Source organism: Mesoplodon densirostris, chromosome 17 (assembly GCF_025265405.1).
Source record: "Mesoplodon densirostris isolate mMesDen1 chromosome 17, mMesDen1 primary haplotype, whole genome shotgun sequence".
Lineage (NCBI taxonomy): Eukaryota > Metazoa > Chordata > Mammalia > Artiodactyla > Ziphiidae > Mesoplodon > Mesoplodon densirostris.
This window is the reverse complement of record NC_082677.1, coordinates 62,907,600-62,934,317: the sequence shown is the minus strand read 5'-3', so window position 1 is coordinate 62,934,317 and position 26,718 is coordinate 62,907,600. Positions and strand designations below refer to the sequence as shown.

Here is a 26,718-nt window from a genome sequence, read left to right as displayed (position 1 = left end):
ATATTTCAAAACATTTATTACCTTTTTTTCAGTTTGGTACTGCTTAAATGCAGTTGTATAAATAACATGCTCTGCTTTCTCTGTTCAATTTTTCATACCAAAAGTATGAAAAAAAGTCACTGTATTTGGATCCTTATTGCACTCTGGTAAATAAATTTACTTTTCCTCTAAAGAAAATCAAGTATCAGAAGTGAGGCCGACTTTTGTGTCCAGATGATATGGTCAGTGGCAGTGTTACTGAGGAAAGTGAAGAAACTTCCCAGTATAGACTGTGGGATAGAAAGAGTCTGTAGAGAATCACCATGGAAACAGACTGGCAAAGGATAACGCCTACTGTAATGACCTGAAAAGAAAAGAAAGAGAATGCTTTACTGCATGCAAAAACAGAAATTATATTAATTTATCATGGACCTATAAATATTTTATACATATATAAACATATATACATTATATAAATATATATAAATTAAAAACTGTATCCATCCCATCTTTACTGGGGGTACATTTTGTAAAAGAAATTTTCCATAGGAAAATGAGACTAATGTTCAACTATAATTGTTCAAAAGTAAAATTCCTTTAACAGTTAGTTTATAGATGTCAAAATAAGACACAAAAGAATAATTTGCTAAACCATCTTCTCAGGGTGCATGCACTAAAGAAAGTAATAGGAAAAATCAGACTCCTGGCTAATCTAGTAATAGGAATAAAGCATGCCCCTACCTGAATCCTGAAGAGTGCTCTAAAAGCCCTTTCCGAAATTCTCAAGTCACTTCTCTATTTTTGCAGACTACCTTCCTATCTATTTACCCTTTGTAAATACATCAGGTTCAAGAAACATTTGTGTGTTCAATCGCACACTGCATTGCTTGTAAAGGGCTCCTGGCAGAACTCCACTTCGAAATGATGGAGTAATTCACCTAAGAAGGTAGGTATCAATACAACCAAAATGTGGCATACTTGAGCACGGTATTCCAGTCTGCAGGCTGTTAAAGCAACTAGACTGACTTTTAGAAAGCTGTCTTGATTTTTAACATTATGTAGCAAAAAATTTTAATCATTTTTTCTTAACTACAAAGATGTGTTATAAATTTTATAATTTAATTTATAAAACAGTATTATGAAATAGGCTAAAATAAGAATAACAAAAGCTATTTTCCATCATTTTGCTTATAAACTAAATTTAAATACTCACTGGTTCAATATTTTGTTTCAAAGTTTTATTTTAAAGAATCCAAGAAACCACTGAATGGATAAACAGGCCTTTCTTACTTTAATAATTTCCCAATAAAGACTACAAAAAACTATTTTGATCATGTATACTATTTACCTTATCTCTTTGGTAGTCATTAAAAATGATAGAAATGCACGCAAGACCTGGATGGCACAAAAACCACAAGATACAGCCCTGAAACAAATGAAAAATAAGTCAAATAAGCTCAGCTAAGTCTTTGTTTTCAGAATGTACCAGATAAATAACATTACTAGCATATTTAGGAGGTCTTGATTGATCTCAGTTGGCCTGTACAGTAGAACTTGCAATAAAATGTAGAAATATATTTTCTATTGTTGTGACAATGATATTCTGTTTCTAATCAAATGGGTGTTTTTGGAGTATTTAAAATCTTACATCTTCCTCATACATATATTTTGAGGTTTTGATATATAAGTAACAAATCAATAATTGAGAAAAACAAGGTACAAATGTGTAATATTTCTATAAAAAACAAATAAGAATATACATTCATATTTGCATATAGATACACAAAGAAATTCTGTAAGAATACACAAAAAACTGATTAGCAGCAGTTACCTGTTTGAGATTTAGTACAAAAGACACAGAATTAGGCGAGTAGGAATGGGAAACTTTTTAACACTATACTTTTCAAATATATATGTTCTATTTTTCCTAGAACATGGCAACATATCCTTTTCCAAAATTAAGTTTAAAATAAAATAATAAGTTAATACTAGTAGCTGTTGAAATGCTTGGTATATTGAGGTTATAAGAAAAAAACCAAGATATAGAAAAATGTGTTCAATATGCTACTATTTGGATAAAAGTAAAGGGAAATATAAAGTAATATATATATATATATTTTGAATTTTTGAATTTTATTTTTTTATACAGCAGGTTCTTATTAGTTATCCATTTTATACATATTAGTGTATATAGTAATATATATTTGAAATTCTCTAAAAAATAAATTAGGAATTAATAGCAGTGATTATATGAGGAGGTGATAACTGCATAGATGGGAGAGAAGTAAGAAACACGTTTGCTGCTTTTTAAATTCTTTTATTAGATGTTTGAACCTATTCAAATAGTTATATTAAAACATATAAAAATTAAAGTTTAAGAAAAATTTTTTGTACTGTTTTAAACATAGAAGAAAAGATTTAGTTTTTAAATACCTGAAGTATATACTAACTTTTGAAACAATAAGCACTACTGTCTCTGGGAAGAATTCCAAAGTGAAGTGGCATATCCTTGTCTGTTTGGTACTCAGAGGCCTGACATAGGTTCCCAGGGCTGCAGCAGCAGCTTTAAAATGCTCCACATCTGGAATAAAGAAGGAATTTGGCCCTCCGTCTGGAATAAAGAAGGAATTTGGCCCTTCTCCGTCTCAACCTCGTTCTGCTGAGACCGTCAACTAGGGTGGGCTGACCAAACAGCGTATCAGAATGCTGCTTTGAGTTGCCAAGATGATGGGTTACGGATTCTCTCAATCTGACCAAAAAAATATAACTTTCTAGGGAGGCTTCTGTAATGTTACTGACTCAACCTGTCTCCTGATCTTTTCCTTTATTAAACGGGTACAGAAAAAAAATCCATTTGCCTTTAGATCTCACTAGCATAAGAAGGACACAGCAAGGGGGAATGAAGTAAACATGATCTCATATGGATGCCATGAAATGGCTGGAACATAGTATGTACTCAGCCTCCTGGATGCCTCTGCTTATGCTGAAGGATGGCTCTTCATAGTTTGTTATAAAACATTGCATAATTCTGGGAGTAACAGTTCATAGTCCATTAATGACTGTTTTTTGAGACATGCAAACTGTATCCTAATTTTTTTATTAAAAAAATTCTGATACTACAGAAAAAATGTAAAATCCCTATTGATAAAGAAATTATAATACAGGCAAAACTGACCTGCCAAAGATTACAGGGAAACTACTGTTTCATGAGTTCTGCAAAATGGGGATAATATCATCTATATCCCGTAAGTTGTGACGATTAAATGATTTGAAGCACATAAAGTACCTGGCACGTAATAAAAGCTTACTATTAAATATTAGCATATGGTTGCTCCTTAACTTCCCAAGTAAAGCAAAATGAAGTTAAAATAATAACTTATGTATAATAATAATGTGAAGAAGTCATTTTCTAAACAAACCCATACTTTGGCAAAAGTGATATAGAACTCCCTTTTGAGTGTGCTTCTTTCCACTGTGATGATCTGGTAGAGTCCACAGCCTAATGACAATGCTAGGCAAATTCTTAAAACAATTAGAAGGATCCCTGCTAAGTTGTGGTGTGAATGGTGGCTGTGAGGACTGGTATCTTCAAACTGTTCCCAAAGTAGCAAAATACTCTGTAAAAAAACGATATTATATTTAGAGAAAAAAGTCATGTCTACTTACAATAAAGTACTTTTTTCAACTCTTTTCTATATCCCCTTAACCAGTATATAAACATTCCAAAGAGGCTCTAAGATTTATCAGACTATATAAGGTGTTGATTAATAAAGCACAGGCAGTTTTTCCTTCACTGATACCCTCAGCTGGAGAAGAGGGATTGTAATCAAATGAGACCACATACAAGAGATAAAAAATGCTACTGTTACCATGATTCAAGTAAGACATCTCTAATGATGAAAATAAGTCAAAAAGATGAAGAGAATAAACATAAAACTTTCTACTAAACCTATCTCTTTCTTACTTCAACACCTTATTAGGAATCAAACCGTTCTGCATTCAAGCCCATTATCTCAGGATCAACTTTCAAATATCTCAGTATCTTTTGTAATCCAGAAATTAACAAGTCAGAATTGTTGATTTCATACTTCATTCTTTTCCCACGGTAACCTCCCTGGGTAAAGGAGAGTAGATTTTCAATATCCACCATAGCATCCAGGGCACAGTTACTTATCCTTAGTTGTCTGTTCACCTTTTTTACCATATTGTTACTATCCCAGTGTAAAGCTCGCAAGTTCCTCATTAAGCTGTTCTGTTTACTGCTATTCAGTAGAAATCAGTGCCCACATTCCCTCCACCTTTACCAAACAACAATCACTTAAATTACGATAATTTTCACCATCACACATGTCAGTAGCCCTCTGTGCTCCCTTCATTGGCCAACCCAGCCTTCAGAATCGGGTCTTCAGTGGCTTCCAAAGAATTTAGGTCAAAACTCCATTATTAAATCCAATTTTAGGCTTTATGGGGTTTACCAGCAACCACTTCCTTCCCTCATTCTCAAATCTTCCACCCTAATTTTACTCCAGCTACCATTCTTGCTAGGTGAACTCTTTTCTCATCTTGCACACATAAATTTCCTTCTTGAAACAAAAATTTGATCTTTATTACAGAAATTCATTCCTCTATGCCAAATTATACCCGTCTGACTCCTTAACTTGCATTTCTAAACTTAACTCTTTACAACAAAGAAGTGCTATTATAGAACTATCATTTCCTGCTATGTGAGGTAATAGATATGTTAACTGGCTTGATTGTGGTGATCATTTCCTAATGTAAAAATATATCAAAACATCAAGTTGTATACCTTAAATCTATACAATTTCTATTTTTCAATTATAACCCAATAAAGCAAAAAAAACAAACTACTATTTCCCATGATTCACATTTTTACATATTCATACTCCCATATTTTCACATACGTATGCTAATGCATGACCTGTGGAATACACTGTACACATTTACGTGATCTCTTGTTGCCTGTCTCGTCCACCTAGTCTGGCTGCTGTTGAGAGTCAGGGCCGTGTCTAATACATTCTTCACAAATGCTCACATAAACTCTAGGGTAGTGTTATAATCTCATTTTGTATTTGTTGATGATAATGAATTTAAATTGCAATGAAATAATGAAAAAACAATTTTTCAATTTTTAGAACAGTTATTGAAAAATGAGAATTTAACTTGATATTAACACTACTCTCCATAAATCCTGGATCAAAAACATTAAGTTGGTAGAACTTACCCTTATTTTAATCACCTCTAATTCAGTTCTTTCTCACTAGCCCTCCCTTCCTGGCATTATCTCCTTTTAAAATATCAATATCTGTGATATGGTCTCTTTCTAAATCAATCATGTAAATTCAATAAACCTTCACTCAGCACCTAAGGTACTAAAATAAGTACTGGAGGTAGATGAGCACAGGCCTTACCCTTCACTAGTGAGTTTTTCAATTTATTTAATGCATTAAAACTTAGATTATGATGTCCTTTACAGAGTCCAGATGTATATTTCATTTTCATCTACAGCTAACTATGGTCACAAACTCAATACAAATTTTTATGTTTATGTCTTTCTTCTTAAGTTTAATAAATCCATTGTACATAGGCATATGGAGATCCTAGAATAATGTCTATAGGTCACCACAGAGAAAAACAAAAAAAAGGCATAGAGGACTCTTCTAAAAGACCAAGTTTGTTTTTGCATTTGTTTTCAAAAACAAGATCCTATTCTTTTTTATTCTACATTTTGTTTTTTCTTTAATCTGATATTCATTTGAATTCTTTCATGTATAAAGTAGCTTCTGGCCAATGAATGAATCTCAAATTCATTAACCGACTCATTTAATATTGAGGACTTACTAAGTGTTAGAAAATATGAAAGAAAGCTCTTAATTAGGAAATGAGAATCTAACTGAATACTAAATATACTGCACTGAACTAATCTGATAGGAAGCTCAGATTCAGGTAAATTACAATGAAATTCTACAATATACATATACCAGCACTCAGAAAATTAACAGGTTATTTATCTATCACTCTTTTTTTCCCCATTTTAAAAAAATTGCAGTATAGGTGATTTACAATGTTGTGTTAGTTTCTGATGTACAATAAAGTAATTCAGTTACACATATATATATTCTTTTTCAGATTCATTTCCATTATGGTTTATTACAGGATATTGAATATAGTTCCCAGTGCTATACCGTAGGACCCTGTTTATCTATTTTGTATATAGTAGTGTGCATCTGCTAATCCCAAACTCCTAATTTATCCCTCCCTCTCCCTCTTTCCCCTTTGGTAACCATAAATTTGTTTTCTATGTCTGAGAGTGTGTTTCTGTTTTGTAGATAAATTCATTTGTGTCATATTTTAGATTCTACATATAACTGATATCATATGGTATTTGCCTTTCTCTTTCTCACTTACTTCATATATGATCTATCACTCTTTAAATTCATACTTTAAAATGACACAAATTCCTCATGGGTCCTAGGTTTCTTGACATGAGGTATGTTCAAATTTGCATTTCTCAATATTGCAAAGCAGAAACATTTAGTATCACTACTAACCTGTGTTATGACAATGAATACAGCAATGCCAGTGGATGCAGGAGTAGAATCCCACTGGAGAGGTCTGCTCTGAGACTTCTTCATTCTGACTATTGTCCAACCCATGCATAGACTCAGAAGTAAGTATAACATTTGAATTTGGGAAGCGATGTCAAAAACTAATGGGAAATGAAAGCCAAAGTCAACTGAGTTTTCACAATACAAAGAATTTTATCTTTTTTTTTTTTTTTTGGTCACATTGCGCAGCTTGCGGGAACTTAGTTCCCCGACCAGGGATTGAACCTGTGTCCTCAGCAGTAAAAGCATGGAGTCCTAACCACTGAACCACCATGGAATTCCCAAATTTTATCCTTTTTGCATTGAGAATATAATTATTTTATTAACCACAAAAGACAGGCATTTTAAAAAAGAAACTGATGAAATTCAATGAGATATTCATGTATAATAATTCTAAAGAATTAAAATTTTGCCATTAAATTTGTAAACATTTCTGAAAATAGTTAAAACAATGGCAATACTCCTATTTTTAAAAATATATGTGTCCATATCATATCTTTATTAAGGCCAACTTTAAATCTCTTTGTGTTTCTTATTCTTCTTAGTTTTTCTAATTACAATCGATAACTCACTGCTTATGAAAAGAAATTTTAAATATAACTTCTGCAATGTGGAGAATACTTCTGGGTTGTTAATTTTTTTTGGTGGCTGACCTATAATATGAAGAGTATTTTCTAAACCTATTAATAAGAAATAGCATGACAATAAAACGCAGAGCTGCTGTAACATCCAATTATGTTGGCCCTAGTGTCAGAGTCCTGAAGGCGAATGAAGCGCTCCATGCATTAGTGTGATGTGCCACCCAGTGGCCATCACTTACACTGCAGGGGAAGCTGGCTGCGGTAGAAAAGACGCAACGAAACCGCCTGCACCCAGTTCAGTGATACAAGAAAATAACAAGCAATAATACTTCAAATGCCATGTGTATTCACTTTAGAAGTTCTATTTATTGATTTTTTAAAAAATTATTACTTTTTCATCAGAGTGTATTTTGATGTGGATTTTGGAATAAATGTGTGATCACAATTCAACAAAATAAAACTTTCTTCAAATTGCCATTTATAACTTTGATGTCTACAACTTTTATTTCTTTTATATAAAGATATTTAGAGAAACAGATAAAACTAGCTGTAGTATCAAACTTATATTAAAAGTTACAAGCCAAAAACCTATTAATAATAGACCTTTTCAGCTTTATTTTGTCATATTTTTCTCCAGCTTTGCCACCCAAATTAAAACCGGATACTTTACATTTATGCTTATATACTTGTAATAGCGAATTCTAATACTGAACTGTCACTACACTTTAATGATATAAAGTGTCATGGCCTTTCAGAACAAGCACAATTTTCTTACACCATAGATTTTAAATGATTGTGATGCTAATTATGTTTATTAAACATTTCACAAATACATATTCAGTTACTTAAAGAAGTTAGCCAAAGGAATATCCCTACATAAGTTGCTAATTAGCAAAAACAAATACTGGGGAGGAGGGAAGGTTGATTTTCTGGCTCATTTCTTTACATACTAAGTAATGCACATATTGATATAATACCATAACTGTGAGGGTAGGTAGACACTGCTTATCTGTTCTTGAAAAATAACTAATGTAGATAAAATACACAGATGACACAAAAACCCCATTCTGTGGAATTTGATTAAAAATCTTCATTAACCAAACCTGTTGTCAGAACTACCAAAAATGATCAACATTGATTTATTGCAGTTTTTTAAAAAAGACTTTTGCTTTTAACTTACCATGAAGATGCCAGACAGCCTAAAACACTGTTTTGTATACAGTAGACACTCACAAAACTTCAAAAGTCCTTGATTTTAGTAACAGCTTTGTTACTGACGGGTCTCTGTGTGCTTTGCCTCTTTGGACCACAATTTCTTCATCTAAAATGCATAAGCTAAATTATTTCTATGCTCTGTCCAGCTTTAAAACTCTAGGATTCTCTTAAACATCCTGAGTCATCTAAGAGAAAACAGGGGTTGAAACCAGGGTTCCAGTAATGTCAAAAAAGGAGAAGCAACTCTTGTTCATGCCCAAGAGGTAAACAGTATCCATCCTCTTCACAAGGAAAAGGAAAGGTTCTAGAAGTTTTAGAATCTTAAAATAGGCAGCAAGATCAGGATAAGTGGGTCCTGAGATGATTATAGAGATTACCATAAGATACCCTATTAAAGAGTGAGGAGACTAGAAGAGAAATATGGAAATATAAGGAAAGTAAATCCTAGAACGTCTTCGTATTCAGAATCTGCTTTTTTAGAGCAAATCTTAACTTGTTTTTCAGGCTTGAGAATGGCATATGACCTGATGTCCCTCTCTAAAGTTCCCTTTAAAAAGTCATGATTATAGGAACTTTTAGTTTTTCACCATCATATTTAATTGAAAAACTACTTCACAAAAGTTCCTCTTATAAATTAAAGAACAAAGCTGAGAGGTCAGCTCAATTATAGGTATACTCTATGGCTCTGGGTTAGAAATAGAGACAAAAGAGTCACAAAACGGACGAAAAAGGGAAAAAAAAACCTTTAGCTTTGTGGTCAGAAAATTTGGGTCTAAATCTTGGCTCTACCATTCACTAGCTGACTGACATTTGGGAATGTACTTCCTGTCACTGAGCCCAGATTCTTTATCTGCAAAATAGGGATAAGCATATCTACTTCACTGAGTTTTTATTGAGGATAAAAATGAGAGAATGTGGGAATCTCCTGGTGGTCCAGTGATTAAGACTTGGCCTTCCAATGCAGGGGGTGCGGGTTTGATCCCTGGTCGGGGAGCTAGGATCCCGCATGCTTTGCAGCCAAAAAACCAAAACGTAAAACAGAAGCAATATCGTGACAAATTCAATAAAGACTTTAAACGTGGTCCACATGAAAAAAAAAAAAAAGAGAGAATGCATATAAATATGCTCTAAAGACAATGAGGAGCTATACCCATTACCTATTACTAAGAAGAAACTAAACAGGATATGTGGAAACTAAATGTATAATCTTGTTTCCAGTTGAGCTGAATCTAACCAACCTTGGATTAAAAAAACTGTATTATGACAAAAAATAATTGACAAAAAAGGAAAACATACAAGAAGCAGATAGCAAGTTTATGTTTAAAAAAATGCTCAGTAAGATACTCACATTCTGCCAAACTTCCCATGAAAGGTACCCCTATTCCATCTTTGGAGTAACTGAAGAATTGAAGAGGAGAATATTAGCATCAATTACAAATGTGAAAAAAATCATTCATAATCAAAGCAAGCCTAATTTTGGTGGACTGATTAGGATTAATTAGACGTAATGATGAACACAGTTTTAATGGTTTTGAGTTACCTGGAGAAATGAATGTAATTAGCGAAAGCTGAACCAGCTTGTAACAGCAAGGCAGTTGTCAGAACCTTTAAAACCACGTGCATGGGTCCTCCTTTCTTAATAGCCTGCCACAATGATTGCGCATAGATGCAAGCAATCACAAAGTACACTAGGACTAGGAGGAAAAAGAACTCATGTAACCCTGTGAAGAGAAGAAAGGAACAAGTCAGTTATAGTGTTGGGTTGCTTTCAAACCTTCCCATCAGTATATTTCCAGAACTTGTTTTTTAACTGAAGTCACAGCATTTACTTTTGTAAGAGAAAAAAAAAGAAGACTGTTGAAACAAATAATTTTCTACTTTAGGGTACAGTCTTAACTATAAGAACGCAGATTAAACTGAAGTCAATCTATAAGAAATCATATTGGTCAGGGAATAAGCCCAAAGACTAACCACAAGATCATAGTTTTGGTCGAAACAGTAAATTAAAACAATGATTTCAGCATTCAGTTAGATATGCTTTTTTACCCCCCAAAGTGGATTTCTTTTACAAGACATTTAAAAATAGATTTAGTCAGTCAATAAGAGTTTTATATACCCTGACAATGATTCTCAAAGTGTGAGCCCTGTGCCAGCAGCACCATCAGTAGGGAAGTAGTTAGAAAGGCAGACTCTTGGGACTCAACCCTTATCTACTGAATCAGAGATTCTGGGAGTGGGACCCAGAATTCTGGTTTTAATAAGTCCTTCAGTGATTCTGCTACAGCTAAAGCCTAAGAACCGAGCTCTGGAATGTATCATAACCTTAAATTCCCATTTGGACAAAGCGTCAAAATACCTGTCACGACCAGGCCTCCTTCTGAAGTAAATGGCATTCAGCTCTGTCAAAGAGGAAAACCTATGGAGACCATGGGACTCCACTCCACAGGTGACTGAAACTAAAACACCTGACCAAGTGGCTACCAATCCAAACACTAGTCACTGGCCAGCAGCATCACTTGGTTCTCAAAGATACAAAGCCAGTCACGTTCTCTTGGGACATCAAACCACAAAACATAGAAAGGATGAGGCAATAGAAACTGGAGTTGAAAAGAGTTGATGATGGAGCAGGCCAAAGGAGTCAAACCAGGCCATGATGAAATCAAAATTCTGGGCACGCAGAAATTTTGAATGAGCAGAGGAAGCTGGCTGGTAGAGACAAGAACAGAGCATAGGAATGTGCAGGTTTTATATTAAAAATGGTCCCAGTCATTAAGCAGCCTCCAGTGTCTACCAGCAGCTTTTCAGTAGTCTTCACACATCCTCAAGATAAACACCCCTTTTTCTGTGTTACCTGGAATCTTTTGACTGTGTCTTAATTTTTCAGAAATTTCAGAAAATTTTATAACAAACCAGGGGCCAGCTTTGAGTTTAATGGCTTACATTTACTTGGTAACATCTAAACCTAGTCCCTAATACTAGGGCTTTTATATTCTATCTAAATAACACTGGATATCGTGACAGTGGCTATAGCTGTCTCCAATGAATCTGTGGATGAACAGTCTAAACTGTACTCATTTACATTCCAACTGTGACCCCTGAACCTGCTCTGGCTTCCCATGTGGGATAAACTCCAAACAACAGGCAGAGAAGGGAATATTTACATTGTATGGAAAATAATTCTAGAAAAGTAATCCAGAAGATACAAACAGTAGGAAAAATACTCAATAAACAGTTCAATCTCAATCATGTTTTTGGCATTGTTAGGAGAAAAAGAGAGAGAGAGAGAGAGAGAGAGAGAGAGAGAGAGAGAGAAGTATTTCAGCCACTGGGTGTCTCTCTTGCTCTACGTACATAAACGCTGATTGTCCACTTCTCTAGTCTAGGTGAGAAAGTATGTTTAGACTTCAGGATGAGAATATCAAATAACAGAATGGACATATTTTCTTTTAAAATTCCTGATATAGAGACGTATTCTAGCTTTAGAAATAATGGGACAATAAACCTGGGACTGTTATACTAATGGAACTAGGCAGAAAATAAGCTAAACATATTATAACTGTGTCAGTAAAAGTATGCTATCCTGTGTTCTGAATCTGTTTTTACCTTTTCTTCTTAGTATAAAGAATTAAATATGGCATTCTATTTAAAATTTTATTTATTTATAATACTTCACAAAATATTCATTACAAGATAAGGTTTCAGACTCTATTAGGTTAGAAATGCACCATGAAAAGAAAATCCCAGACTATTTATTGAGAACCAGAATAATACAGGAGGAAGGGACTTTTGAAAATAAGACACATGTCACTAGCAAAAAATGTTTTAGGATTATTCAAGATTAAATGTATCTTCCATAAAAAGCTAACACGGTAACCAAAAAATTATTTCATTGAGATAATATATTAAATAACTTGAACTAGGACATTTGTCCTACACTTTGCTCATTGCATTTTGCATAAATTATTCCTACCTTGACCCTGATACTTTAAAGATAAAACTCTGGGTCTGCTCTCAAGTGTTCTTTTAAATAAACCACTTCTAGGAAAAAAGGTCTGTTTTTTTTTTTCTCTTCAATCAACTTTACTTTTGTTCTGCCACCATCCTTCACAGGAAAGTAATCTATGTTCGCCTTGAAATTAAAATCTAATTTTAAAACAGGTGGATACTAGGTATTAAAACTTGCCTATACACAAAAGAAGAAAAACACTCTTAAATGAGCATGCAATAGGTGACAAACACTTATGTTATAAGGGAATGAGTAGATTTTAAGGCAAACTTAACTGGAAGAGGCACTGGCAAAATTCAGTAGGAAGAAAACTTCCAGGACAGCTTTAAAAAAATTCAGCTCCGGCTAAATGATGGGAGATGGGAGAAAAGAGGGTAAGGAAAGGAGAGAGTCAATGGGTCATGGGGCAGCCCCTGGAACACTCTCGCCTACCTGTGATGCTTGCTGTCTCAGAACCCCAATGTCCATCCCACCCTCAAGGGTCTCAAGATAAATCCTGATTAGTCTAAACCAATTAGAGAAATTCCCATCTTCCCCTTTCCCAAAGAGGTAAACCTAACCCTTTACTTCGACATGTTGGTTTACCCTTATCACCTTTCTGATGCCTTCACTTACATTTCTCTTATGATGTTAGACAACAAGGTCATGTGTCGCGTTCTGGCCAATGAAATGAGGTAAGGGAGCTTCTGGGAAAGGTTTCCTTGCTCTTAAAAGAGAGACATGGAACTTTGCCATTGCCTAGATGTACGCCCAGACTGCTACAGTTAACTTTGAATATGAGGGACGTGACAAAGCTGATAGAGGGTAACAGGGTAGGATAATGTTGAATAAACTACCCTGAAGAAGCCTCAGAAATTATTGTTATGTAAGAGAATTAATTTCCTTATTGTCTATACCACTTGCATTAGAGTTTTCTGTTACTTTACGTTACAGAGCCAGAGGTAAGATCCGACCCATTATCTTGCCGGATAACGGAGGAGAAAAGGGAACAAGAGAAAATAATCAACACATCTGGAATCTTCAGAACAGTGAGATGGGAGGTGTGACAGAGCCTGTAATACCATTCCAGTGAAAACCAGTCTACTTTAGACAATAATGCTTTAATTCTCAGGACTCTGAGTACTTCTTCTTTTGGTCTCCACCAATCACAAACACAGTTAACAAGGATTCTGATGTTTTAAGAGGCAGTTTTATTTTATTCTACCTTGAAGCATGATATTCCTATGTAGTAGTTGGTCAAGTAGCATCCAACTTGCCTGAGTCTACATTAGAAAAAAAAACCCCAAAACAAAAAAACCTAAGTCTGTAAAATACAGGACTAACTAAAGTCTCGTAGATATAAAATACATAGTTGGTTTGAAAGGAAACAAACTGTAAGATTTAACCAGAGTAGCATATAATATTAATTGTAGCTTTTTGCACCAGGTTATTCTAATTCAAACCTCTAAGACACATGTTTTAGCAGTCAAGTCTCAGTAAAAAGCATAGCAAATCAATTTTCTCTACTCAGGGCAGAAAATTAGTCAAATGAGGAAAAGTTTCTAAAATGAACTAACTAGGAATTATTCCCTGGAAACAAATTCTATACCTGAGGCTACAGAATAGGAAGAATCCCTCTTAAGGCTCTACGTTGAAACCAACACATTACCAAAACAATGTGGAATATGGACTTTTAGCTAAGTGGTTCTGCACATTAGAATCAACTTCAGAGCTTTGACCAACTACAAATGCCTGGCTTCCACTCCAAAACCAAGTCTATCTCTCATTTTCTGGGGGTGGACATCTGTATTTTTTCCAAAGCTCTCCATATGCATACACAGTGACGGGTTGAGAACCACCGATTTAGACTTCAAGGTAGAATTAATCATATTTTAAGGCATTTAAATAATAAAATGATGTGATCCTTGGAAATTATGCCAGACATCTAGCAATGAATACTTTTGAGTACTTATGGCACTTTTTAATAATCAATCCCTACAGATTAGCCTTACACAGAATCCCATGCTTAATGAAAATCCGTATTATAGTGAAATTTTTTCCCTCATTTAAATACTCTTGGTGACATGACCAAAGTAACTCTCCCCATTCTAGTACAAGGAAGACAGATTTTAGACATACTATAAGTATCAAATCAAAATCAGTCACAGGAGAAGACAGGTCAAAAGGAGTCAGGACTAAGAACTGAGTCAGAATGGTTAGTGGGAACCCTAAAGAAAAAGCTAGCCATAATTCAGGGTGTTGAAAGAAACACTAGAAGATATGGGCAAGCTTCAGGATGAGCAAGGGTAAGGATGACTGACATTCAGTAGTCCAAGCACGACACAGGGCACAAATGTCATTACTTTATGGCCTACGGTCAAAGTTCAGATATCAAACTGGGAATGAGGAAAGAGTCCAGAAATGAGAGCCTAGATAAGGAGGCAAGAAAAAGAATATCAGGATCCAGTGAGTCTCATGGATCCATACAATAAATAAAACAACCTCTGGAGCCTCCACCCTCCTGCCTGAAGGCAGGAGGGGGAAGGGCTACTAGATGGGGACTCCACTAGAGGCTGTAGGGTTTGCATGTACAGTGACTACAGAAGAGCATTACTTCCTGCTGAAGCCTGACCAGTCCTAAAGATAAGTGTCATATGAAATAATGAAGCCTGATAGTTAAAAGAAACCTTAAAAGCAAGTTAATCCAACCACCCATCCAATGCTATCACTAGACCTGGGTTTCATCAATGCCTTTCCAAACTATGAAAAATAAATGTCAATATCTCTTACTAAGATCAAAGGAATGGTAGGACAGAATTAACTTTCAATAATGGCCTACATTGATCCAAAACAGTATCAAGTGAAATTCAACCTTTACATTCATTTGCATTCAAAAACAATTATGTCATTTCCTTCACAGAAAAGACTTTGAGAATGAATTATTTTTAAATGTTTAGGGCCCCATTCTGTCACTATGTAAGTATTTTCTCAAACTAAAGGATATTTTTTAAAAAGTTTCTTTCTTCATACATTAAGTTACTTGTGACTTATTGTTTATAACACAAGCTCCTTGAGTTGCTTTTCTAGCTGTGGCAATTTACACTTTGAGCTTAACAACTGGTTTAGTCTAATGTGGCCTCAACTCCTGGCCTACCTCCACCCACCCAACTTGATGGCAAATGTAAGGCAATGGGATTGAATTTTTCTCTAAGCAGATTGACTCTTCCAAGTGGGTAATGAACTCATAAAGAGGTAAACACCTAACCCTTTTCTTTGACAGATGGCCTAGAGATTCCAGTTTTCATTCTGACATGTTAATTTACAAATCCATAATACTTTATAGCATGTCCACCATTAATCACAAGAAGTCATTCATTTCTGTTTGGGCTAGGAATTCACTTCAGTAGGGCAGAACATAAAATTCTGTCAACCTAAAATTTTGATGAAATATTTTATGGGAGTAGATTTGATTTTGGAAAGTTTTATCAATTTTGTCATTTCAAAAATGGCTGCAATCTCCAATGAAGGCAACCCCTAAATATGTTCAAACAACCTAGTGAAGGACAGCTATGCAAAGTAGTGGAGTTTCTATCTCACTTAATCATTGGGTTACTAGTTTAGACTGCTCAGTTTCTTAACATTTTTCTGTTTATAAAAATAAAGCTAGCTTATCATAAAAACAAAAAGATTTAGAATGTAGAAACTAAAAACTATCCATAATTCTACCACCCAAAATATGGAAACAATCTGTTAACATTCTTGTACTTCTGTTTATTCTCTGTATTTTTTAACACACTTGAAACCATACAATACAAAATTTCCAGTTCTGCTTTAAAACTTAATAGTACAGCTGTTACAATTCTATAAGAAGATTTATTTAACCATTTGTCTACTGTTGGACACAAGCTGTTTTTAATTTTCAGTATTCTAAAAACACAACATGAAGATACTTGTGCATAAATCTTTTTCTATATTTAGGACATATATTTAAATACATATTCTTACCAGATTCTCCAGCACTGAAATGATCAAATGGATTCCCTTCAGCATCCGGGTTTAGTAACATCATTTCAAATGGGATATCTTCCACCTGAGAATTCTCATTGTCATCTTTGCACGTATACTTGTCTGCATAGAACACGAGCCACATTTGTGGATACGGAATCTGAGACACTGTCAGATTATGTTCAGTCTGATTCATGGCTACTTTAAAGAGAAAAAATAGCACTTTCAAAGCAAAATTCTCAAATGTATTCATTGTTTTAGTCACATAATCAATTTGAAATTAGAATTCTTTTGTTTAGTTCTTATTGTCTCAGTAGTCCAAGCCCTGATGTAGTACTGGAATAAGTTCTGTAAGTCATAAAGCAGGTAAAAATAATGTATTTTAACCAACCAAAGGAATCACTATAAAAGTTCTATGAGATACCACAAATGACTAGAATAGTTTCACTGAAACTCTGAATGTCAATTTTAAGTATTTTCAAAGTTTTCAAGTGAGTTAGCAACACTAAAAATTTTTTTGTTCTGGTGGTAAAATGTACACAATACAAACGTTACCATTTTAACCATTTTTAAGTGTACAGCTCTGTATTAAGTATATGCACAATGCTGTGTAACCATCACAGTAACATTTCTGAAAATTACTTGAGTTAAATTTAAAATGGAGCATTCAACTTTGGAAATTATTGTATCTAAAAACTATGACTAGGGGTTTCCCTGGTGGCGCAGTGGTTAAGAGTCTGCCTGCCGATGCAGGGGACATGGGTTCGTGCCCCGGTCTGGGAAGATCCCACATGCCGCGGAGCGGCTGGGCCCGTGAGCCACGGCTGCTGAGCCTGCACGTCCAGAGTCTGTGCTCCACAACAGGAGAGGCCACAACAGTGAGGCCTGCGTACCGCAAAAAAAAAAAAAAAAAAACAACAAAAAAACTATGACTGACAATCACCTTCAAAAGATTTTCCAAAATCTCTTCCTGATTGGTTATTCTTTAAAACGGTACTAAACGTAGAAAAATAGAAGTTACAGGAATATGAATTGTTATACTGGGTCACATCTATATAGGGTGTTGGGCTGGGGTGCGAACTCAAGAATGTTGGCCTCACACAGACAGTGCTTGAATCCTGGCTCCAACACTTACCTTCTATATGGCTTTGGGCAAGTTACATAAGCAATGACACTCACTTTCTTCATCTGTAAAATGAAGATAATACAGCAAAGAGCTGATGCAAGGACTAAGTTATATGAGTCACTTAACATGGTATCTGTCATACAGTAGTTGCTGAATAAAGGTTAATTGTCCTTTTCCTTTCTTTAAAATATGGTGATTATGGGGCTTCCCTGGTGGCGCAGTGGTTGAGAGTCCGCCTGCCGATGCAGGGGACACGGGTTCGTGCCCCGGTTTGGGAAGATCCCACATGCCGCGGAGCGGCTGGGTCCGTGCGCCATGGCCGCTGAGCCTGCGCATCCGGAGTCTGTGCTCCGCAACGGGAGAGGCCACAGCAGTGAGAAGCCCACCTACCACAAAAAAAAAAAAAAAAAAAAAAAAAAAAAAAAAAAATATGGTGATTATACCAATAAGTGGTTCTTAATCCAGGGTAATGCTACTCCTCTGCAGGGCATTTGACAATGTGTAGGGACAGTTATTTTGTCATAGCAATTGTTCTCAACTTCAAGAGACTTGAAGCGGGGCTGTGCTAAACCTCATACAATCCAAGCTTACATGACAAAGACCTGTTCTGCCCAAAATGCCAGTAGCACCCCCTTTGAGAAACACTAAATGATGTCTAAGATCCCTTCTCGACCTAAAACTATGATTCTGACCTAAGAGAAACTCACTACTACCCTGAATGTTGTAGGAAAGTGGCGTCTCAAACACTATGTGTAATAAAGACAATGGAAGAGTTAGAGAAGCAAGTCTTACTAATCATATTCATTACTTAACCTCTTTAAATTTCTTTCTTCAGTAGTAAACTTAAGATGCTTGCCCTATCTGACTCAGAGTTCTTGTGAGGAGCAAATGAGACAGTATATGAAAATCCTGTGTGAAGAGTCTGATTCTCTATAAAGTAGAGTATTCTTAAAATATATGATTATGTTGGGTGCAATTCCCCCACTGCATGCCAGTTAGTCTTGATCTTTTCCTTAACTGAAAAAATGAAACTTTTTAATAAATAAAGTACATTTCTTGAGATAACCATGGAAATTTGTACATGGAAGAGATTTTAGAGGTTATTATGACATTATTCATTTTCTTAGATGCAGTAATGGTATTGTTATGGTAATGGTAATGGTCATGGAGAAGAATGTCCTCACTCTTATAAGATGTATGCTGAAATATGGTGAACTGCTCAAGGCACCCACAGCTTACTTTCATTTCAGTTAAAAACAAAAATCACACACATACAAACATAAAGCAAATGTAACAAAATATTATTGATAAAATTATTAAATCTAAGCCAAGGATATACAGATGTTGGTTGTACTATGCTTTCAACTTGTATGTATAATTGAAAATTTTCCTAATAAAAAGTTGGAGAAATATTATTTATACGTTGTCTTTATAAATGAGATACAGATTTATCTTGTCAGAATTCAAATTTTGAGGACTTAAACTTTACATTTGGGAATTTCATTAATAGTAGTTAAACTGGACAAGATGATTTTGTTAAGAATACCACAGCATTGTTTTTTTGGATATCTTAATTTAGCTGACATTTATACTGTTTTTCTTACTGCACAGCTTCTAGAAAAAAGTAGCAAAGACTCTAGTTTCTCTAGTTTCTGTTAAATTGATGATCTTTAATAAGAATTCAATATATGATCAATAGCAGCTCAGAAATAAGGCTTTTGAAATGTGCAATCTCGAAATTATGTAATCTGGACTTCATTATATAAAGGCTTTGCTGTGTTGAGGTTTTATCACTTGCACTTTTTCTCTTAGATAAAACAATATAAAAATTTAACCATTATATTTTCACCAATACACTTTCTGATGTTTCATTTTAAATTATGTAGATCTACATCAAATAAAAACAAAAGTGCACTTCATAAAGTGATATTGGCCTTAGTTTTTGTCTTGCTGCCTTTTTCAGTATGCCTAGGTAATAAGCCTCTTGACAAAACTGCATGTTCATTGTTTTTGAAACAAAAGACTACAGCACAGCACGCTTATTGTATGCTGATGTAATGAGTACCTCAAATATTAACAAAACTTGAATTGCAGAGAATGGTGTTGAAAGGCTAATCGCCCAATAATATTATAAAAGGAAATGAATACTGTTAACAAAATTAACCAGAATAATAAAATACTAACACCTTTAAGCGATTTATACAATATACCAAATGTACAAGAGGAAATATATGCATATGATGTAAAAAGATAATACTAAAAATGTTTTATATACAAAGTTACATTTAATTCTTATAATCTGACAGCAAATTTTTTTTGCATGTAAACTCATCATTTTCTGTGCATTTAAATATCTTCGTTTGCTTTAAAAACCTACAAAATAGTTTTTATCATTTAAAAAAATCTGATGTTTTATGACATTACTGAAAGAGAAAAAAGCAAAAAGTAAGACTGAAAAATAATCTCAAACATTACTTTGGGAGAATGTATAATCACAAACAACATTCAACACTGAGATTTTTCAAATCTACTAATCTTTTCATAGTTTACAGCTGCAATAAGGTTTTACATAGGAGTTAGGCATAGTTAATGGGCTCATCACCAAGTAGGTGAAAGGCTATTAATTCTTAAAAGTCTCATTAATGGTCAGGAAATGAGAATTATTTCCATAAGGAATTATTTTCAAATACGTGATACTACTACACTGTCATGAATTTAAGGAGATGTTTTTTGTTTCAATGCATCAAAGCTTCTAAATAAAAATATACTATAAATATGAAAATAATATATAAAAGTTAGAGAATACAGATTTTGTTAAGACTTGGCTTTGTTAAGGGAAAAAGAACTGATTACATATGTAGAAAGTGATATATATGTCATTAGTATTTAATTTATTTCAGACCTCCAAATTTAACAAAAAATCTTAATTCCTCAAAAATTCCAGTTTCCTGAGATCTTCCGTTCCAACAATTCCAAAGAATACCCTTGCACTTAAGAGTAGGGAAGAGGAAGGGAAAACAGAAAAAGAAACAACAGCAAGAGGTTTTATAAATTATAGCTCTCTACATATGCAACTCCACCTAAAGGGTCATAATTAGAAACACAGCATTTTAGGACTTCTAGGAAGCTTAGAGAAAACTAGTCCAACTTCCTTGTTATAAAGATAGGTAAAGTGCAGCTCAAAGATAACAAGATCTTATTACAAGTTACTAGCAGTGATTCTCAGTTTAGCTGTCATTGCAACGCAGCAAGTCTCTCTATATACGTTAAGTTCTGTGACTGAAGGTATTTGACTGATAAAAAAATTATGTTTTTGCAAGTGTATATAGTATATGGTATAATATTGATCATGTAATATAAGAAAACAAATCGATTCCTACAGCTCAAAGCTTTAAACTGTCTGATAAGTTACTATTTCATTTAATTTCACTTTATTTTATTTGGCTGCGCCGGGTCTTAGTTGCGGCACTCGGGATCTTCCTTGACGCATGTGGGATCTTTAGGTGTGCAGCCTTCTATCTAGTTGTGGCCTGTGGGTTTTCTCTCTCTAGTTGTGGTGCATGGCCTCAAGAGCACGTGTAGTTAAGACATGCGAGCCTCTAGTTGAGGCACTTGGGCTCGGTAGTTGTGGCGGGCGGGCTTAGCTGCCCCCCGGCATGTGGGATCTTAGTTCCCTGACCAGGTATCGAACCCACGTCCCCTGCATTGGAAGGTGGGTTCTTTACCACTGGACCACCAGGGAAGTCCCTGATAAGTTTTTTTTTTTGTGGTACGCGGGCCTCTCACTGTTGTGGCCTCTCCCGTTGCGGAGCACAGGCTCCAGACGCGCAGGCTCAGCGGCCATGGCTCACGGGCCCAGCTGCTCCGCGGCATGTGGGATCCTCCCGGACCGGGGCACAAACCCATGTCCCCTGCATTGGCAGGCGGACTCTCAACCACTGCGCCACCAGGGAAGCCCCCTGATAAGCTTTTAATAGAGAAAGAAAAAGACTTTGAGGTGCGAAGCACAAAGCAAATGACCTACTAACCAAAAACCCCTCAAGCGCTAAGTTCCATGACAAATTCATCCTACAAATACTTAGCCAATGCTTAACTGAGCACTAGTGTATCATAAATTCTCACTCATAGTACCATGTAACTAACATTCATAGTCCTTATCACAATAGCTGTTTCACATTTATTCACAGTGAACTTATTTATACCCTCAGCAGCCTTAAGGACTGTGAGAGTGTCAGTATTTTGGTCCCTTGATTTATCACGAGTGCCTAGCATAGTACTGGAAGTGCTGTGAATGAATGAATGAATAGACCAAAAGAGCCCTGCTGCTCTCACTGATTGATTTTATAACAAATTAATAAAATGTAAACTTGTAACTAAAATAAATGCTGTGGAGGAAAACAACAGGCTATAAAAACTTAAGTGTTAACTTAGTGGATGGAGGAGCCAAAGAGGGGAAGGAAGAAAAAGCGAGGAAAAGCCTGTGCAAAGGCCCAGGGTGGCATTGAAAGAAGACCTGCACTACAAATAAAATGAGGCCAAACGGGGCCATGCTGTGAGATGAAGCTGGGGTCGGGGGTAAGCAACAGCCAGACTCGGATGGCTTTGCTGATTAGATTAAGGAGGGCTGTCTTTGTCCCAGAGCAGTAGGAACCCACTGAAGTGTTGACGGGCGTGGTGAGGATGTGAATGTGACGTGATCAAACCTGCCATTCAGAAAAATCACTCTGGTTCCAGAGGGGGACCAGCATAGCTGCAGCGGCTGGGTAGGAGTTACTGCAGTAGTGCAGGCGAGAGATTACGGCAGCCTGGAATAACATGGTGGGGTTAGAGATGAAGAAAAGCAGATGAATTCAAGAGATACTGAGAGGTAACTTACGAATCAAGAAGGGGATAGAGAGGTCAAAGAGGGCAGTGTTGGAAGACTCCTTGGTTTCTAGCTTATCCCCTAGATAGATGGTGGTGCCAGTTCCTGACACAGGGAAGACTGGAAGAGGACCAGTTTTGGATGGGCAAGGTGGTTGACATCATGAGAATTGGGAACAGAAGGCTAGAACTTTTTATACATATGTGGGACACCTAGCTGATTAAATTGGTGTAGAAAGGAAAAGAGAATTGATAATGAGTATTTGTATGAATTTCTGAGATAAGTTCTAAAATTCAGGGTTGAGGTAAATAACTTTATGTAACTGTCTCTTTGATATCTGGATCCAGTCATTCAGGCTTCTTCAGCATACTGTCAATGTCATCTCACAAACCTAGACAAAAGATCCCCACAATGGGTGGCAATGACTGGGGACTTGTACTCTTATTCCTACTCAGGTTATGAGGGAACCAGACAGCTGCTAAGACTAAGAAGACTGGATGTTTAGAAATGGCAGTGCTTTACTGACTAGACTGAAAGAAGAGTCAGAGACTCATTTTTATGCAGAACATGGCAGGGGAAATACGGGGGGAAAGGGGAGAGGGATAATTCCTATTTTTTTCTCATGGATGTCTCATATTCCTAATTAACAACCAGTTAACTTCCAAGGGGTAAAATGGGTAGCATGGCATATGCTCTTCATTTCTATATTAAAAAGATCTGCACCCTAATGCATGGGACAGTGTTGATGAGAATAGAAGAGCTCAAGAATTCAGGCAACTAGAATAATAAAAGTAGAGCCTCTCCAGAGGCAAACCTAGAGGTTTACAAATGATGTGGGGCTGGTATATTCTAAAATGACACATTGTGTCACCATATGACTTGGTCCCGAGTCCCAATAACATGTTGCCAAACAGCATCACTTGGACTAAATTATACAATTAACTGAGATAATGCAAGCTTAGTGTTTAGCTCAGTGCTACCAGATAATAAGCATTCAACAAATGTTATCATTCACTCCATGCTGCCACTTGGTCAAAATATATCTGCCATATTGGTATGAATTATGTGACCTGTGAGAAGTCTGAATGTAGGAAAGTACACCTTTATAAATTATCTGGATATTTTTTCAAATATTTTGAATAAGAGGGGAAAAAGGCATTCTATCTTTTGATCAAGGAAAAGATTAGTTTCCTTAAACTTTAGCTTAAAATGTACTCAACAGAATGTGATATGTGCTGTGCCATGAAACATCTAGATATGTAAATACTATACTCCCGACATTAAGGAAGAAAAAAATATACATAATGATCAAAGAAAAAAGGATATACTCACTTGTCAACTGAGCTTTGGATAATTTTTCACTACAACTATAACCGTGACCGCTTTCCTGCAGCTTTAGCCATTCCTGAGCTTGGAACAGGTAGAGTTTAGCTTCCTTTCCAATGGCTACTGCTATATCATTGATTCTGACACAGAGAAGAGCATGGTCACCTGGACATTAGAACAAAAATTATCAACTAGTTTGGTCTTGTATGGAACTGAGATGGTAGGACAATTCAATACCTCTATTTATCAAAATGGGAATTAAAAGAGCAAGTTTTTCTTAAATCTCATCTTAGCTAGGTAGGTCACATTAGAATGACCATCCCATTCAGATGCAAGTCAAGAGATTATTCACATTAATTATCCAAAACAGTGTGTGCTGTTTCCTTACACTTCAGCTGATAACTCATGGTTTTTCACTGAATAAACAGCCACTTCTGTATGTAGACATTCACTGTGATAGAATTTTGCCTCATTTTACAACCACTCCACATCTTTAACACTTGCCTATAAACTATCCATAGAAATTTCCTGCCAAAGTTTCTTTTGTTTTTTAATATAACATGGCTGTTAATATTTAATTATTCTTTAATATAAAAAACAAAAACATCTTATAGCAAGAAAGGTTAAATAAATGAGTTTTGGGGTAGACCTGATACAAAATTTGACATCTGTGACTTTTGCAAAGGAATTTTCAGAACAATATATGTTGTAAGACAACTATAGGATGAGCCTTGCTGCACACAGCAACTACATTTAAGGCCCAGGAGAGAAATAGCAAAAAGTAGTTGTCTCTAGGGAAAGGGACTCTGGGTGAGAAGGGAAACAGGACTGTTTTTTCATCTGAAGATCTTTTTATTCTCCTGTTTCTGTTGTTTTTACTATTATCACTTTGACTAAACATTTTAAATAAATTTAAAGTTATAGTATGTATCAAAAACTGTCTAAGTCTCTGATATAAACTAATTACATTATAAATTATCTACAGCCTTAAAAGTGACTCTAAGGCCCTATTATTAACATCTTAAATCACATTCTGAATTAGAGTCCATATTTCAGTACTGTATGGTCTTACTATTTTCCTGAATTTGAATTCACTGAAATTGGTAATAGTAAAATACACACACACAAAAGAGAGAAAGTGTGTATGTTAATATACTTGGAACACTCTATTCCTCAATCTTACCTGAGAAATCTGGATTTACTACATGTTTCTCCTCTATGTTTCTCAGGTAATCACCATGAAATATTGGGGTTGTCTAAACCTGTCTGGGAGTCACAAGTAATAAGCCATGTCACAGCTTCCATACATGCCAGATTTTCTGGTACTGTCCAGACTGTACCATTTATTGCAGTGACATTACTATCACTGTCAACAGTCAAAGTATAGTTACAGCCAGTTGATTAAGTAACTGAAAATGTTACCAAAAAAATAAAAAAATAAAACTCTCTCGAGTTTCTTCTTCCTCCTTCACCCAAGGTCTACTCCACAATAGATTTTGTTAAATGGACTGCATCTCCTTTTCTCGGTTATTTTTTAAACTTCAGATTAAAAATAATAAAATTTCCCTTCCCTTCACACCAACAATTCTGAAATTCAATACTTTAAATTTCTTTCTCAACCAATTAGCTTCCTGTTTTTATTATCTTTTCCTAAGAATCCTCTCTAGGACAGTATTCTGATCTTGCATCTTTTAATGCTAAAGACTCTATGAATCAAGGATCCTAACCTCATCAAAGCAAATAATTATCTGAGATATAGTAGTAGTCAAATTAAGTAGTATATACCAAGAAAAACATTCAAATTTTGAGGGTGCAAATAAATAAAGCAAAAATTAGAAGGAATGCAAATTCATTCATTGAAAAATTATGGATTTTTGAGGGAGACCAAAAGGGAAGAATCGAATGCAATCTCATTTCAGAAGGGCCACAGAGGATACAAATTATGAAGCTTCCAGGATACACTTGCACTCATTTCTGTAAAGTTAATTCTAGGACTCGTGGTCCACTGTAAAGCTACTCCTTTCGTAGGGAGGTAACCAAACTGTCCCAGCGATTGTGACAACTAGATTATCAGGTGCTTTGTGGGGAGGGGTGGGTGATTCCAAAACCTCTCTGCTGCAAGTAGGTTTTAGCAAACTGATCTTAAGACAAAAAGAACAAAATCCAGGAAATCTAAGTTCTGGGACTTCACGAATTACGGTGCCTTAGTGTATACAATCAGGCTGAGAACGGAGCGAGCAAAGGATGCTTCTCTGAGCGAAAGATCTCGAAACTGGCAGCAGGAGAGTCATCAGCACATTCGTTAGGACGAGGAGGATTGGGGAAACGGTCTTTTAGGTGCAGAATACAGCCACTAACCGGGGGAGGTGCTGACAAGGATCTGGGGAGCAGCAACACAGGGGCTGGCCATAAACGCATCCCACGATTCCGGGAAGCTGCGATGGGGGCGGCTGCCGGCCACGCGGGAAGCTCAGGTGAGCTGGGTGAAGACCCCAGCCTCGCCGCCGCCGGCTCCCGGATCCCCACGCGAGGCGGGGAGGGAGGGGCCGCGGGATGAGCCCACGAGCCTTCATCCCTCTCCTCGCCCCCGCACCTACCGTGGAACTCGAAGTGGCCGATGCTCTGGCCCTGAGCGTCTCGGGCCGCGGCGCTGCTGAAGCTGCCTCGCAGCGTCTTACCCTGGCTGCCGGGTGGCCACCAGCAGCAAGTGAGGGCCACCGCCAGCAGCCGCAGCCCCCCCATCCCCGCCTCCTGCTCGGCACCCACAACCCTGCCCCTAACCGCCTGTGACTGCGGCCCCACGTCTACAGCTTGAGATGGGGAGATGAGGGGAGAGGGACCGGCGTCGCGGGCCCGCCCCCGGGGGTCTAACAGCCAATGAGGGGGCCCCTCCACCATGAGCCAAGGATACCCACCAATCAGAGGCTGAAATGGGCGGGACTGCACATATGCAAGTCCCATCACTCCCCGGCCTTTTGGCTAGTTCCCGCCTTTTTTATGGAGACTCAGGA

At 36.3% G+C, this 26,718-nt stretch overlaps 1 protein-coding gene across 4 annotated transcripts; it reads right to left on the bottom strand.

Annotated features, from left to right (window-relative positions):
* Positions 1 to 26,476, bottom strand: GPR180 (G protein-coupled receptor 180). 4 transcript variants are annotated; one of them, XM_060080164.1, is made up of 9 exons: positions 26,305 to 26,476; positions 23,714 to 23,872; positions 16,392 to 16,592; positions 9,942 to 10,122; positions 9,750 to 9,799; positions 6,549 to 6,706; positions 3,405 to 3,596; positions 1,328 to 1,405; positions 1 to 343 (listed from the first exon to the last, which is right to left on the bottom strand). In XM_060080164.1, the coding sequence occupies exons 1-9, from the start codon at positions 26,447 to 26,449 to the stop codon at positions 185 to 187; spliced, it is 1,323 nt and encodes a 440-aa protein (XP_059936147.1). In that variant the 5' UTR covers positions 26,450 to 26,476; the 3' UTR covers positions 1 to 184. The 4 variants fall into 4 exon arrangements, with proteins under 4 accessions (XP_059936147.1, XP_059936148.1, XP_059936150.1 ...); XM_060080165.1 differs by having other exon boundaries at positions 16,392 to 16,589; XM_060080167.1 differs by having other exon boundaries at positions 16,392 to 16,514.
* Between the last annotated feature and the right edge of the window lie 242 nt (positions 26,477 to 26,718).